The 13,935-nt window shown below is 58.6% G+C and overlaps 2 protein-coding genes across 2 annotated transcripts; both read right to left on the minus strand.

The window, feature by feature from the left end:
- Positions 1–59: 59 nt before the first annotated feature.
- Positions 60–7,314, minus strand: GARIN5B (golgi associated RAB2 interactor family member 5B). Its single transcript, XM_074315862.1, has 11 exons — positions 7,224–7,314; positions 5,384–5,538; positions 5,060–5,214; positions 4,719–4,977; positions 4,452–4,476; positions 4,196–4,260; positions 4,012–4,115; positions 3,713–3,809; positions 1,722–3,520; positions 756–780; positions 60–263 (listed from the first exon to the last, which is right to left on the minus strand). The coding sequence occupies exons 1-11, from the start codon at positions 7,312–7,314 to the stop codon at positions 60–62; spliced, it is 2,979 nt and encodes a 992-aa protein (XP_074171963.1).
- IL11 (interleukin 11) lies at positions 7,313–10,230 on the minus strand. The gene is made up of 4 exons (XM_019710922.2): positions 9,358–10,230; positions 9,099–9,185; positions 8,812–8,973; positions 7,313–8,016 (listed from the first exon to the last, which is right to left on the minus strand). Exons 1-4 carry the CDS (start codon positions 10,228–10,230, stop codon positions 7,846–7,848), a joined length of 1,293 nt encoding a protein of 430 aa, XP_019566481.2. The 3' UTR covers positions 7,313–7,845.
- Between the last annotated feature and the right edge of the window lie 3,705 nt (positions 10,231–13,935).

The raw sequence follows: 13,935 nt of genomic DNA on the forward strand, positions 1-13,935 counted from the left end.
CAGACAAGGCCCCGCCTCCTTTCCATCCTGTTCCACTGGGTCTTCCACCCCAGCCGTCTCTACTCCAAGTCTTCAGGAGTTGAGGCGCGGCCCTCAGGACTAGGCGCTGCCTCCCCCATCTCATCTCGCTCCCCGTAACCTGCCGACGAGGGCTCACCCAGTAAGTTCTTGTAGCAGTTGCGGGTCTGATTCTGGTTGGGGAAGCGTGGGTCGAAGGGCGGCGTTCGCCACCGCCCACTGGGGGGCTTCTCATAGTCTAACATCTACCGAGACCGCACCTCCTGTGGAGAGGACTGGCTCCGTGGGGCCCAGGGGACTCCCCTCGCTCCGATCCTCGCCCCGAAACCCAGCACCTGATCCCTCCCGTGCTGTCCTCACCAAACCTAATGTCAGCGCGTCACCGGGTCGCCTGTGCTTGTGGCTCCGTCGGGGGTGCCCCTCGCTTCTGAGCCTCTAGGGTCCCAGGCCAGGTAAAACACGACCCCCCGGTTGGATTGGCTGGGACTCCGCCTTCTCCGTCCCGCCTCCACCCCGAGCCCCTCTCCCGGGGTCCCAGCGCACACACAGGCACCGAGGCTTGCTAGATTTTTGCCGAGTCCCAGACTCAGCCTTTTAATTTCTGCGAAGCAGGGCCACCCCGTGGGCTCTCCCCGGGCCCGCCCCCCGCCCCCCAATATATAAATGCATAGGTAACTCTGGTCTCTGCGGGAGAGAGAGCTCCCCCCACCCGGCCTGTTCAGCACCCTACTTCTCACAGTAGAGGAGCACAGCACCTGGCGCCTGCAGGGAAGAGCAAAGAGCACGAGTGGGATCTGGGCTCCTGAACCCTGTGTCAGGTCTAAGGCGGGTCTGAGGGTCTCAGGGGTTACCTGGTCACGCTGGGCTCCTCTGGAAACTTTGGCGACTGAGGTTGAGTCCCTCGCATCTTGCTATTGAAGGTGCTGAGAACCATGTATGCTGGAAAAAGAGCAGTGCACGCTCAGTAAACATGTGTTGAACTAAGTCCTGCTGAAGGGTCCCACAAACCTGAGCTGAAATCCTGGTTCCCGCCCGCCTCCTCCAGTCCCACCCCACTTCCCTCCAAGATGTCTCAACCTCTTGCCTCCCTAGTATCAAGCCTGATTCTGGATCCTTCACCCCAGCATCCAAGTGCATGAATATCTCTTCCTCTTAGAAGCCCCTCTTGTGCCCATGTCCTACACCAGCTGCCTACCCATGTCCCTCTTCCCCTTCCGGCAAACCACATGGACTGAAATGGTCTCTGATTCCCCTCTTTAGGTTATACATGTAGTTGGAAAATACACATCACAAAATTTACCATTGTAACCATTTTAAAATATACAATTCAGCAGCACTAATTACATTCACAATGCTGTGCAACCACCACCTCTATCGCGTTCCAGAACATTTTCATCACCCTAAAAGGACACCCCATACTCTTTCAGCAGTCACTGCCCATTCCCCCATCCCTCCCAGCCCTTTGCAACCACTAACTTCCTTTCTGTGTCTGTGGATTTGCCTGTTTTGGACATTTCATACAAATGGAATCATACACTATGCAACCATTTGTGTCTGGCTCCTTTCACTCAGCATCATGTTTTCAAGGGTTGCGGCACAGTGATTCTGTTTTCTTGCTCACTTAAGCCTGCCCCATCCAGGTCTTCATCTCCACCACATCACCTCATTGCTGATAACTCCAAAGGTCCTGTCTCCCTAAGTACCTGCGCGAAGGCATGAAGGCACCCAGTTCCTTCTTTGTCTTCTCTACCTTGTTGGCCATGTCGCTCATACTCTCAATTTCCAAGAGCTTGGGCTTGAGAATCTCCAAGGATGACCCCGTCATGGCCAGGGGACACTGGCCCAGCATCCCCACGGTCTCTTGAGATTCTCTCTTGGGCTTTTGGGATACCCTGTCCTCCATCTTTGAGATGGGAGTCAGCAAGATGGGCGACTGGATTACATTCTCCCACCTTGTTGCAGGTAAAGGGATAGGGGCCTGAGAGGCTCTGTCCATCTTTGGGCTGCTGGGGACACACTGGTAGTGGGGGGGCACTTTGGAAGGTCCCCTCTGGTCTGAGGGCAGCTCCTCCACCTCTACCTCTGCCCATGGATGTGAGGTCTCTTCCACCCACAGACTCGTGCTCCCCTTTGCCCAGGGGCCCAACCAGGGCTGCTCCCTGACCACCACCGGTGACCCCTCCAACACCTGGCTGGGTCTGAGGGGTTCTGTGCCCATCCTTGACGTGGCAGACCCCAGAGGGGTCAAGAACCAGGAGGGCACACTGACGAGTTCTGGTCTCAAGGGCGGCTGCTTGGAGTTGGCCATGATCATCAACTTGGCGAAGGTGAGCCCCTCCACGGAGAAGGGCCTGCTGTGCTCCTGCGAAGCTCCCACCATGGCCAGCTCCTGGGTCTCGACCCATTTCTTCTGCTGCCCCACCTCTTTGGACTTGAAGCCAGGCCTGTCCCCAGAGTTCTCCTCCTTCATCCTTTGTACGTTGTTCTCCAACTTACTCTTGCCCTTTAAGCCATCCAGGGTGATCTCCCGGGCTTTGCTGATTGCAACCTCCTTCACCTCCTTGGTGATGGTGAAAGGAAACTCCAGGGACATTTTCTGGGCCCTCATCTCCCTGACCTTTTTCTCCTGGGTGCCCATTAGGCCCACCGACTCTGGCTTCCCTTCAAGTTGACTTTTCTCAAGCACATCCCCACCATGACTTCCCATGGACAACACGCCAAAATTGGCAGGGTCCAATGTCATCTGGTATTGGGTGGATGAGGTTGGAGCCTTCTGGTATGGGGTAGGTAGGAACAGAAATTTCTGGTTTGGGGTAGGGGTGGACATGGCCTTTGGGGGAAGAGCAAGTGCAGGTGGGGCCTTCTGAGAAGGGGCAGGTATTGCTGGGGACTTCTGGGGAATAGCCAGTACACGTGGGGTCTTCTGGGATGGCCCAGGTATAGCAGCGGCCTTCTGAGATGGGGCAGGTATAGCTGAGGCCTTGTGGGAAATAGCTGATACAGGTAGGTCCTTCCGAGATGGGCCAGGTATGGCAGGGGCTTTCTGAGGAACAGAAGCTACAATTGAGGTATTCTGGGGAGCAGTGGGTCCAGCTGGGTCCTTCAGGGATGGAGCACTTACAGCAGAGACCTTCTGGGCCTGGTCAAGGATGAATGGAGCCTTCCAAGAGGTGGCAGGAATGGAGGGGGTCTTCTGGGAGGGTGGAGGCTGCAGCCTCTGCACAGAGCCCAGGGGTCTGTCCTTTTTGTTGTGCCTGGGGATGGAAGAGTAGGAGGCAGGCAGCTTGAAGTTGGAAGAGCAGGTGGCCTGGTTGAGGGAGCTGGAGGACAAGGTGCTAGATTTGGGATCTATCCGGTCTTCCATGTCCTGTTGTGACAGGTACGTATCGAAGTGATTGAAGGAGCCCAGCAAGGAAATACGGCTGTCCTCTGAGATACATTGTGAAGGGGTCTCAATTAAGCCACCTAGGACCACTGCTCTGTCAGATTCACACGGGTAATCCTACAGGTGGAGGGAGGTGAGAGAAAGATGATCACGGTCAGGGAAGCTTCTCAGATGTAGACGAGGCCCCCATGCCTCCTCCCTCAGACCCAGGAGTCCAGGCCCCAGCCCCTCCTCCCTCAGACCTGGGAGTCCAGGCCCCCAGCCCCTCCTCCCTCAAATCTGGGTTCCTAGCCCCTAGTATATAGCTGCCTTGGAAGAGGATGGTATTTGGTTGATGGTGTTGGAAATGATGCTAAAGATGGTCCGGATGGTGATGCTGGGCTTCTCTGGGAGGGAAAAAAGCAGTCTGAACCCTCAGGGGAAGGGCTAGAGTTTTGAAGTCTGTTCATGGAGGCAGAGGGAGGGGTGTACTCACCAGGAACTTGGATTTTGGTCTGACAGCTGTGAAGGCAGCGGTCGGGGTGGGACCTGTAGGCACAGTATGGTAAGACTTTGGCAATGTCCCCATCCTTCTCCTGCCCCCACCAACAACAAAACTCCAAACCTACTTTTTTTCTGTGGGTTTCTTTCCAGTGTCAGCATGCTCCAGCTGTGACCAGATGAGAGGCAGGGAGTCGCCCACGGCCTGGGACTTAAATCTGTGCTTGAGGGTCTGGCAGGGGGACAAGGGAGAGCTATCAGAAGGCACAGCCCCTCAGCCCTTCACCCACCAGCCTCCCGGGATCTACTCACCTTTGCCTTCCTCTGTTTCTGAGATGGAAGCATCTTGTAAGGAAAGGTGGGATCAACAGTCATGTCTGGGAAGAGAGGGAAAGACCTGAGCCAGGGTCCCTAATGCTGGGGAGGACTGAGGAAGAGGCTGAGAGGAGACTCCTGGGGGGCTGAGACACATGACCGAGGAGGGAGAGTGTCTACGCCCACTGGACAAGTCTTGTCCTAGTGGAGAAGCTGAGATGCAGCAAGCCCAGTGGACGCCAAAGCTGCTCACCTGAACGTCTGCTATGGGACTGGTCCTGCGGACAGGGAGGGTTCAGTCAGGAGAGACAACCCCTTCCTGGCTTCCACATCTCCATTACTACCCAGCCTAAGACTCCAAGCCCCCAGCCTCTCCTCCTTCAGACCTGGGCGTCCAGGCCCCCAACTTCTCCTTCCCTGCCTCATTCCTGGGGACCCTGGTCTTCAGGCTTTTTGTCCTGGCTCCCATTTGAACCTAGAATCATAAACGCCCCCTGGGGTCTGTGAGGTCATGGCCCACCTGGAGGTGCCAGGTGGAGGCAGGAGGTGCCACTAGGGCCAGGTCTGTGGGGGGGGGGTGCAGGGTCCTGGGGGCCCAGGTGGTGGCGGGCTCCTGGAGCAGGTTGATGAGCCGGATCCAGCGGTCAAACAAGAAGGCAACCTCGGCAGCAGGGGCCTCCAGCTCCAGGTAGTAGCAGCGGCCTGTGACCAGGCGCAGCTTCAGGCGCCAGGCAGACAGGCTATGCACATACAGGTGGACCAGGTCCAGCGGGATCATCCTGGGGGGCAGGCAGGAGACGGAGGAGGTAGAGCAGGAGACGGGGCTGGGGGGACCAGGACGGGGTCGGGGAGTGGAGGTACCTGGTGAGGACAAGGTTGGAACCGTCCCTGCCCTCAGGGGGCTGAGCGATCAGCAGGAGGTCTGGCAGCACCAGGCCTGGCAGGGAGGCGGCCACACCCATAGTCAGACGGTTGGTTTTGTGGTGCACGTACACGGGGGCCCCTTGATTGGTCACCTGGGGGGCCAGGGAGAGGGGCTGGGACCACTCCTTTCTGTAATGCTCCCGCAGAACCCCCAGTCTGAGCCCCTCACCCCCTGAGCCCCCAGCTGCCCCAAATCCCCCAACCCAGGGGGTGTCGCTCGCTCTGTCCCTCTCTACCCCCAGGACGCAGGGAGCTGGGGACCTGGACAAAGTTACTCTCGAACATGGGCAGCGGGCGGAGGGGCAGGTACTCGCCCTTCTGCAGCGTCTTCTGCAGCTTGCCCAGAGTGGGGACCCACTTTGGGGGACCTGGCAGTGGATCCAGGCGCCTGATGTTCCAAAGCCGGTTCATGGCAGCTGCAGAAAGGGGGGGTCACCTGGAGCACGGAGTCAGGGACCCAGCATCCCCCAACCTACCGGCCCTGGCCCAGAGCTCAGTGATACCAGAGGGTGGAGTTCCCCCAGGGCTTGGCCTGGCCCTGCCTGGCCTGCGGGAGGAGCCTCTGGTGGGGGGGCTTTGTGACCTCATCAGACACAGGCAGTATGCTTCCTGGGAACTCTCCTGGAAGCCATGGGCTTCCTTCTCCCATGGGGATGTGGCCTGGACTCTTGAGGGTTGTGGGTGGGAGGTAAACCAGAAGCCCCCATGCCCAGACTGAAACTGGTGACAACAGAAGGTCCCTGAGGGTCTGTCTGGGATGTTGCAAATGGATGGTTAACCAATGGGTTTCTGACTCTTATAAGGAGAGGTGGGAATACAGCTCCCACTTGCCACTGACCCTTCTCTAGACCTCGAGTACGACCCATACCCCCATGGAGCCTCAGTTTCCCCAGGTCAAATGTGTTTGTGTCTGTGACCACAGTTGCTGTATATTGAGTTATAAAGAAAGGCACACAACCTTTGTGATGAGCCAGACAGACCTTTGCAGAATCACAACTTTTTCTCCTTAGCTCTGTGACCTATGAAGAACAGATACCCCACCAGCCTCAGTTTCCTTTACCAGTAAAATGGGGTATATTGAAGGATCCATGGAATCATGTAAGTAAAACCCCACACTTAGGGCACAGCCCAGAGCAGGCACTCAATATATGTGTGGTCCTTCTTGTCCCCTTCTGAAGGTTTCTTCCTTCCTTCCTTTCTTCCTTCAAATTTTTATTGGGGCATATTGGGGACCAGTGTGCTTCTCCAGGGCCCATCAGCTCCAAGTCGTTGTCCTTCAATCTAGTTGTGGAGGGCGCAGCGCAGCTCCAAGTCCAGCTGCCGTTTTCAATCTTTAGTTTCAGGGGGCGCAGCCCACCATCCCATGAATGGGAATTGAACTGGCAACCTTGTTATTAAGAGCTCACACTCTAACCAACTGAGCCATCTGGCCACCCCTTCAGGGGCTCAGTGGCAGCTTGTTGTCTTCAATCGAGTTGTGGAGGGCACAGCTCACTGGCCCATGTGGGAACCGAACTGGCAACCCTGCTGTTCAGAGCTCATGCTCTAACCAACTGAGCCATCCGGCCACCCCTGAAGATTTATTTCTTGAAAGGGGACTAGATTCTGTAATTCTAAAAATAGTGTTTATTATTTTTTTTAAATGTGTCTTGCAAAATACATGGTCATTGTAGAAATTCTGGAAGATACAAGCACAAATTATAAAAGTCATCCAGAATCCCAAGCCCTGCCTTCTATCTGGAGGTGGCCATAGTCAACATTTTGGGGTATTTTCTTCTAGGACTTTTTAAAAAATCCGTATATAGAGAGAAAGAGAAACACAAAGTGGGGATCACATCATGGTTTGCAGCCTGCTCTTTCTGTGTCTGAAGAGGCCTCTGTAGCATCCCTCTTGATGGCTGGTCACCAGTGTTCCATCACATGGGTGGACTATAATTTATTTGACCTCCCCCATTGTTGGACATCTACGTTGTTTTCGATTTGCTGTTGCGAACACTGCCATCATGAACAAACTTCAGCTTGCAGTTTTGTCTTGAACGAGTACAGTCGGTCACAGGGTGACCTTCTGGAACCTTCCATTAAATATTTATTGAGTGCCTACGAAGGGCTGGGTACCAGGTGAAGCTCAGAGCCTGCCCTTCAGGGCTCACAGTCCCTGCGGCACCTGCCGATCTCCTCCTCTCCATGGCCATGTCCAATCAGGGTCCCTCCTATTCCCTGTCCCAGCAGCCCCAGCATCCAGCCTCCAGCCCTTAGCCCTCAGAGAAATCTCCTTTAAGTGGATGTGTATAACAAATTTAATACCCCCTTCTCCATCTCACAAAGGTTTCTTACATGTTTGTACAAAAACCCAGGCCTCCTTTCCCTCTCCCTCCCCACCCCAACACAAAAAGTAATTGTTTAATAAATAATACATACTCAGGCCCAGAGGAGTGGGGGCCAGGGAGACACTGTGGCCAGACTTCTTAGAGATCCAAGGATCCGGGACCCCATTTCTCTCCCCCTGGGGGGCCCTGAGTCCACCTACCTCCCACCCACCCCCTGAAATAAATAAGTATAAATAAGGCACAGATGCCCCAGCCCAAGTCTCCTGGAGGGACCATCTCTAACTAGGGGAAAATAATGGGGGGGAGGGCGTCCTCTGGCTGCCATGCCCCCAGTCCCGAAATAAATAAATAAATAAGGTCTGGCAGTGAAGGACGCTGGTGGCTCCGGGTTGCGGGTCACAGCCGAGTCTTCAGCAGCAACAAGCCCCGAACAGCCCAGTCCAGCGTCAGGTGCAACCCCCCAAGGATGGCATGGGCCGCCCGGATGCCTCCCCAGGCTGAGGCTGGTGGGGCCAGGGGGGGCGCCGGCGGTTCTGGGGGTGCCTGGGGCAGTGCCAGGCGGGACATCTGTTGGGAGAAGACAGAGGGCTAGCAACAGGCCAAGGGTGCAGCGGGAGCCCAGGAAGGAGTGCTTGGAGCCTCTACTGAATCAGGTTGGGTGGTCCAGGCTGCATATTTCCAGAGTGTCTCTGGCCTGTGGGGTGGGGTGTCTGGGGAGGGAGTTCTTCAGGATGTTGTGTTCAGAAAATGGAGGCTGGGGCCAAAAGGTGGGGGTCTCAAGGCTGGGGTTCTAGGGCCAAGTCCAGGGGCTTAAGGGCGAGGTCTGTAGAGTCAGGGCTGGGGTCCTGGTCCTGGGTAAGGGTTAGGGTCTCCAGTGTGGGGTCTCAGAACTGGGAGCTGGAATTTGAGGTCCAGGGTCTTTGGGAACAGGTCCAGGGGTTTCAGAGTCTTGGGGTCTCAAGGGCTCAGAGCCTGGGGTCTTCTAGTTTCAGACCTCAGGGTCTAGGCTATTGAGACCTGGGACTTGTGGAGCCAGGGACTCTAGGCTGACTTTGTTTGGGTCAGGATCTGGCATTTTAGGGTCTGGGCATCTCAGGGTCTGGAGGTTCAGAGTTTCCAGGGCTTGGGGTGTGGAATGTGGTGTCTTGGGGCCAGGATCTCCACATTGTGTGTGATGGTTTGGACTATTGAGTGTTAGGGCTTCAGAACAGGTGTCTCGGAGTCACAAGACCATGTGGTCTCCGAGTTTTGGGGTGAGAGTTAAGAGTTTCCAGGCAGGATTTTCACATCTGGGGCCTCAGGGTCGCAGGGCAACACGATCTTAGGGACACAGGGTGAGGGTCTTGAGCAGGGGCATCATACCAGGAGCTGCAGCCGGCGTAGCAGTCGGTCCAGCCGGGCCTGCAGGCCTCCCAGCTCAGGCTCCAGGGTCTTCAGGGAGGGGCCTCCCACCCGGCGCAGCCACTGCACGTGCCTCAGGTAGGAAAACAGGTCTGCCCGCAGCCGTGTCAGCACGCCTGGGAGCTGGGGACAGGGCATGAGGGGCTTCAGGAGCACCTGGAACATACCCACTCTGGCCCCAAATCCCCCCAGGCCCCCACCACTGCCCAGCTTCCACCTTCACCCCCATCCGTCTCCCCTGCTCTTACCTGCAGGGCTCCCAGTGCCCCTGCACTCATGGCCAAGGTGGGCAGGGAATCCAGGTTGTGGTCCCCGTCGGCTGGGAATTTGTCTCTCTGCGGGAAAGAGGCTTATGAGGGAGATGCTGCTCAGTTCTGGGTGGTCCACACGCCCCCCGACCACAAGCCTCAAATTCCTGCCTCCCCCTCTCTGCCACGGAGGTAGCCCAGATACCCACTCCGTCACTCCCGGTCCTGGCTCCCGCCCATCCCCTCCAGTTTCTCCTACCAGTTGTGCGGCCAGCTGCCGAGTGTCAGCCAGGAGGGAGCGCGACAGGAGGACGGCGCTGTCCAGCTCAGCCCGAGGGTCTGCGGAGGCCCTTGGGGGGCCAGGAGGTGGCCCTGGGGCAGCAGCTATATCTGGCCACAGGCTCAGCGCGACCAGGACCAGGCAGCAAACACCTTGGGGCAGAGAAGGCGGAGGGCTCAGGCGGGACTGGTAGGTCTGAGGGATGAGGCACTGGAGGCCTGGACTCGTGAGTCCGAGGGTAGACGGAGCCTGGACCCGTGGGTACCAGCGAGGAGGACTGGGGGTCTTGCGTCCCAGGGCAGAGCGCCCAGGGCAGGTCGCCGGCCGGGGCGGGCTCCCCTCTCCAGCTCTGGCTGCCCCGCCCGTCGGAGCAGACGCGGCCCCGGGCGGGTAGACGGGCCGGGCGTCTCCCGTCCGCCCCCGGACGCCGGAATCTGGGCCCCGGGGCGGGGCATGAGGGGGAGGCACAGGCCAGAACCTGCCCCCCTCCCCGGGCCCCGGGAGCCCGGGCCGGGCTGAGAGCAAGGGAGGAAGCCCCGGCCGGAGACCCCGAGGCCCTGGCCCCTCCCCAGGAGACCCCTCCCAGGTTGAGCCGAGGAGGCCCGCCAAAGTGCGGGATGCCCCGGCACACCTGGGCGGGAGAGTCGGACCCGGCGGCGCTGCGCAGGGGCCAACACCGAGGCCGCCCCGGCAGCCCATCCCCCCGGGTCCCGCCCCCCGCTGCCCGCAGCCAATCAAGGCCCCCGGGCCGCCCCGCTCCCGCAGCACACCCCCATCCCGCCCCCCGGGCCGCTCCCGCCGCTGTCCGTCGGTCGGTCCGCATCCATTTGACTCCCCCGTTTCTGTCTGCATCCATGTCTAGCTGTCTCTCTCTGTCTCTCTTCTCCCCCTGGCTCTCACCTTCTTGGGCTCTCTGCCTCAGTTTCCCTCGCACAGCCTCTCTGTCGAGGTCCCAGGGTATGTGCTTCTCTCGGTCCCCACTGACTCCCTGGGGGGGGTGTCCCAGGGCCTTTGGGGTCACCTCCCAGCATTTGTCTCTCTGTCTCTGTCTGGGGGTCTCCATTTATTGGTGTCTCCGCGTTTCCGACTGTCTCTTCATCGCTCCCTCTGCCCGTCTGGTCTCCAGGCCTCCTGCTTTCCCGGACTCTCCTCTCTGTGTCTGCCTCCCCATCGCTCACTCTCGCTCCTGCCTCTGTCCAATTCCGGTGTCTGCTCCCGACCCTCCCCGCCTACGGTCCCTCCCTCCCTCCCTCCCTGTCTCCCCCACCCCATTAACTTGAACCAACTTACAGTTCATGTCCCCACAGGGTAGGGGTTCCCCAGGGCAGGGGGCAGGGAGCCTTTAACCCTTCCCTGTCCGCTGCTGGGGAGCCCCAGGGGTCAGCTGGGCCTCGGCCTGGGGAGGGGAGGCATGTGCGGTGAGCAGCCAGGGCCGCGGCAGTGAGGGAGTGTGTCGCCTGGGGGGTTATATAGGGGGCCGGGGCGGGCGGGGGGCAGGCGGCAGGGGAGGGCGGCCTGACACATCCTGACTCACCCTCCCTGCCTGCCTTTTCCATTCAGACGGAGCCGGCTGCCTCGCAGGGCTCACACCGCCTCGCTCGGAGGAGGGCACGGAACGAAAAGTTGGAAAAGTTGAAAAGGGAAAGGGGGGGGTGGTCGGAGAGGGGCTGGTGAGGTCATTGGCGTCCCCTCCCTCCACCTCCTCCTCGGCCGCCGGCGCGGCAGACACACACGGCTCAAGAGCTGGGCCCCCCCCCCCCCCCCCGGCTGGGGGGGGGGGCGTTCGGCTGGACCAGGATGGGCAGAGAGATGGGGGGGTTGATGGGGCATTGGGGCGGGCCTGGGGAAAAGGAGGTTTGAGGGGAAGCGACTCCAAGGGGCAGAGAGAAAGGTGGAGAAACTGAGATCCAGGCAAGGAGACAAGAGACACTCAGACAGATGGGGTCACTGGCCCAGAGATGGAGAGTATGAGAAGGAGGAAGGGAGGGAGAGAGAGAGATCCACAGAGAGATGGAGACACCAGGAAATCTGCTGCAGGAGCAGAGAGGACCAGGGTGTCAGATGAGGTTCTGGACTCAGCAATCAGAGAGATGAAGGCAGTGGAGAGATTTGGAGGGACCCCAGGAGGAAGAGGGACAAAACCGGGAGTCTCATAGAGAGGGGAGGCAGGCGGCAGAAGAGACACAGAGAAAACAGAGACACTAAGGAAGGATGGCAAAGATGGAGAGGCCCAAGACACAGAGATGGGGAGACAGATACTCGCAGAGATGGAAATGTCAGGAGTCAGAAATGGGGACAGGAGGGAGAACCTTTCTCCAGGAGACAGGTGGACACATGAAGGTGAGAGAGAACCAGAGACAGAGACAGGGGACTGAACAAGAAGACGTCGAGACACCCAGTAGAAGTGGGACCTTGGGCATGTGGCTTTACCTAGGCACCTCAGTTTCCTGTTAGTGAAATGGGAATAACTTTTGAGTACCCACTCCACCCCCAAATGCCTCAGTGTGGACAAAGTGAGTTCACTCATGTAAAGCACACAGTCAGCTCTCAATAGATGCTATCGGTGGGTGTTCTCATTGATTTTTATTAACACACCCAAGGAAAGACACAGAGAGAAAAGGACGTGGGAGAGACTGAGATAGAGGTGAGGGTGATGGAAACACAGAGCGAATGGCTCAATGGGGAGCTGGAGATGGACAGAGCAGGGAGGACACTATGCAGAGATGGATGCATGAAGAGGCCTTGGAGCAGGAGAGGGAGACACAGTCACACAGGCTGTGAGCACCACGTATATTGGGCAGAGGTGGCTCCAGGGTTCATACCAGAGCCAGTGAGGGACTGAGATAGGAACCCAGGTTGCCAGAAGCACACCCCCTCCCCAGGATAAAGGTGGCAGAGAAAGATGGGATGGGAGTGAGAAAACAAAAGGTGATGAGCTCTTCCAAAGGTCTCCCTGCAGACCCCCCTCCTGGCCCCAGACTGTGCTGAGTTGGCAGGGGGGCTCTCGGGATAAATGGCAGCTGGAGTCATCATCCCCACCACTGGGGGGGGGTGACTACTGAGGTCCCCAGGGAGGTGAGGTCACAGCCCCCCCCCACAGTAGGACATGACCTCATCGCCTCAGGTAAGCAAGCTCTCTCTTGGTCTGTCATGGCCACCCCTTCCAGGCCCCCCAGGGGCCGTTCCCAGCTCCTGCTCCCACTGAGACCCACTCTGACCACTGGGTCTCCGCCCCTTGGGGGGCCTGTTTCCGGCTGAGTCAGTGTGAGGGGCCCAAGGCTGCGTCAGTGAGGGGAGAACTGACGTAGCCCCCCCCCCAGGCCTGTGGGGCCAGCCAAGGTGACTCAGGCCACTGGCCTGGAGGATGGACTGGCCTGAGGTGATGGGGACTGGGCCTCCGGCCAGCCTGAGAACAACAATAGGGATCTGGTCATGGCAGTCCCTTCCACCTACAGGGAACCCTGGGGTGCCAGGCCTAGGTCTCCCAGTCCCTTAAACCCAAGAGTCCAGTCCCAGCCCCTCCTCCCTCAGACCAGGAGTCCAGGCCCCCAGCCCTTCCTCCTTCAGACCCAGGAGTACAAGCCCCTCAACTTCCTCCTCTCTCAAACTCAGGAGTCAAGCCCCCAGACCCCCTTCTCCCTCAGACCCAGGGCCTTCTCCCTCAGACCTAGGATTCCAGAGCCCCAGCCCCCTCCTCCCTCAGACCCAGGTGTCAGGAGTCCAGGCCCTAAACCCTAGTTTCCAGAAAAGTAGAGACAAATGTGTGGCCATCTGGGGCATGCTCTGTTGGGGGACAGGAGTCTGGGGCTGGTCCTGCGCTAAGGCTAGTCCCCCCATATGCCTCAGCCCTCATTCTGGAGCTATGGGGTTATCTTCCACCAGGTGGCCACAGGAAGCTGAGGGAGAAGAGTGGGTGCAGGATGGGGCAAGGGAATTGCTCAGGACTCCTGGGTCTTCCCCAGGGTGGGGACACTCGGGCTACTTCTGTGGAAAGGAGGGCAAGAAGGAGAAAGAGAGGTAAAGAGGATGAGTGGCAGGATTGGGAGTCTCAAACAAGGACAGAAGATGACACCAACAAGCAGAAACAGAGACTGAGCAGAGACCCTATGTGAGGAAGACAGAGATGCAAAAGCAAGGAAATCTAGAGATACTGAGACAATCTCAGAGGCTGAGAGACAAAGATGGGGTGGGGGGGCAGACTCCGTGCCCGAGGCTGAGCAGACACAGACAAGGCGGGAGATGTCACAGGGACATGAGGAGGGAGCCTGGGGCTCTTGCTCATGTGCTGGCCCCTGGGCAAGGTGGGGCTGGCTGGTGTGAGGTCAGCAGGTCCAAGGCTGTGTGTGTATGTGTGTGTGTGTGTCCGTCTGTCTGTCCCTGGGGGGTCCTGTCTGGCCTCTGGGGGGTGACGGGGCAGGCGGGCCGCAGAGGCAGCCCAAACCTGTCATTAGCGGTGAGGGCCATGACGGCAGGGGCCCCCCCAGTCCCAAGCCGCGGTCCAGGGCCTGGCAGCCCCGCCCCCCACCCCCTTCTTGATCCCTGAGGAATCTGGGGAAT

Source organism: Rhinolophus sinicus, linkage group LG11 (genome assembly GCF_036562045.2).
Source record: "Rhinolophus sinicus isolate RSC01 linkage group LG11, ASM3656204v1, whole genome shotgun sequence".
Classification (NCBI taxonomy): Eukaryota; Metazoa; Chordata; class Mammalia; order Chiroptera; family Rhinolophidae; genus Rhinolophus; species Rhinolophus sinicus.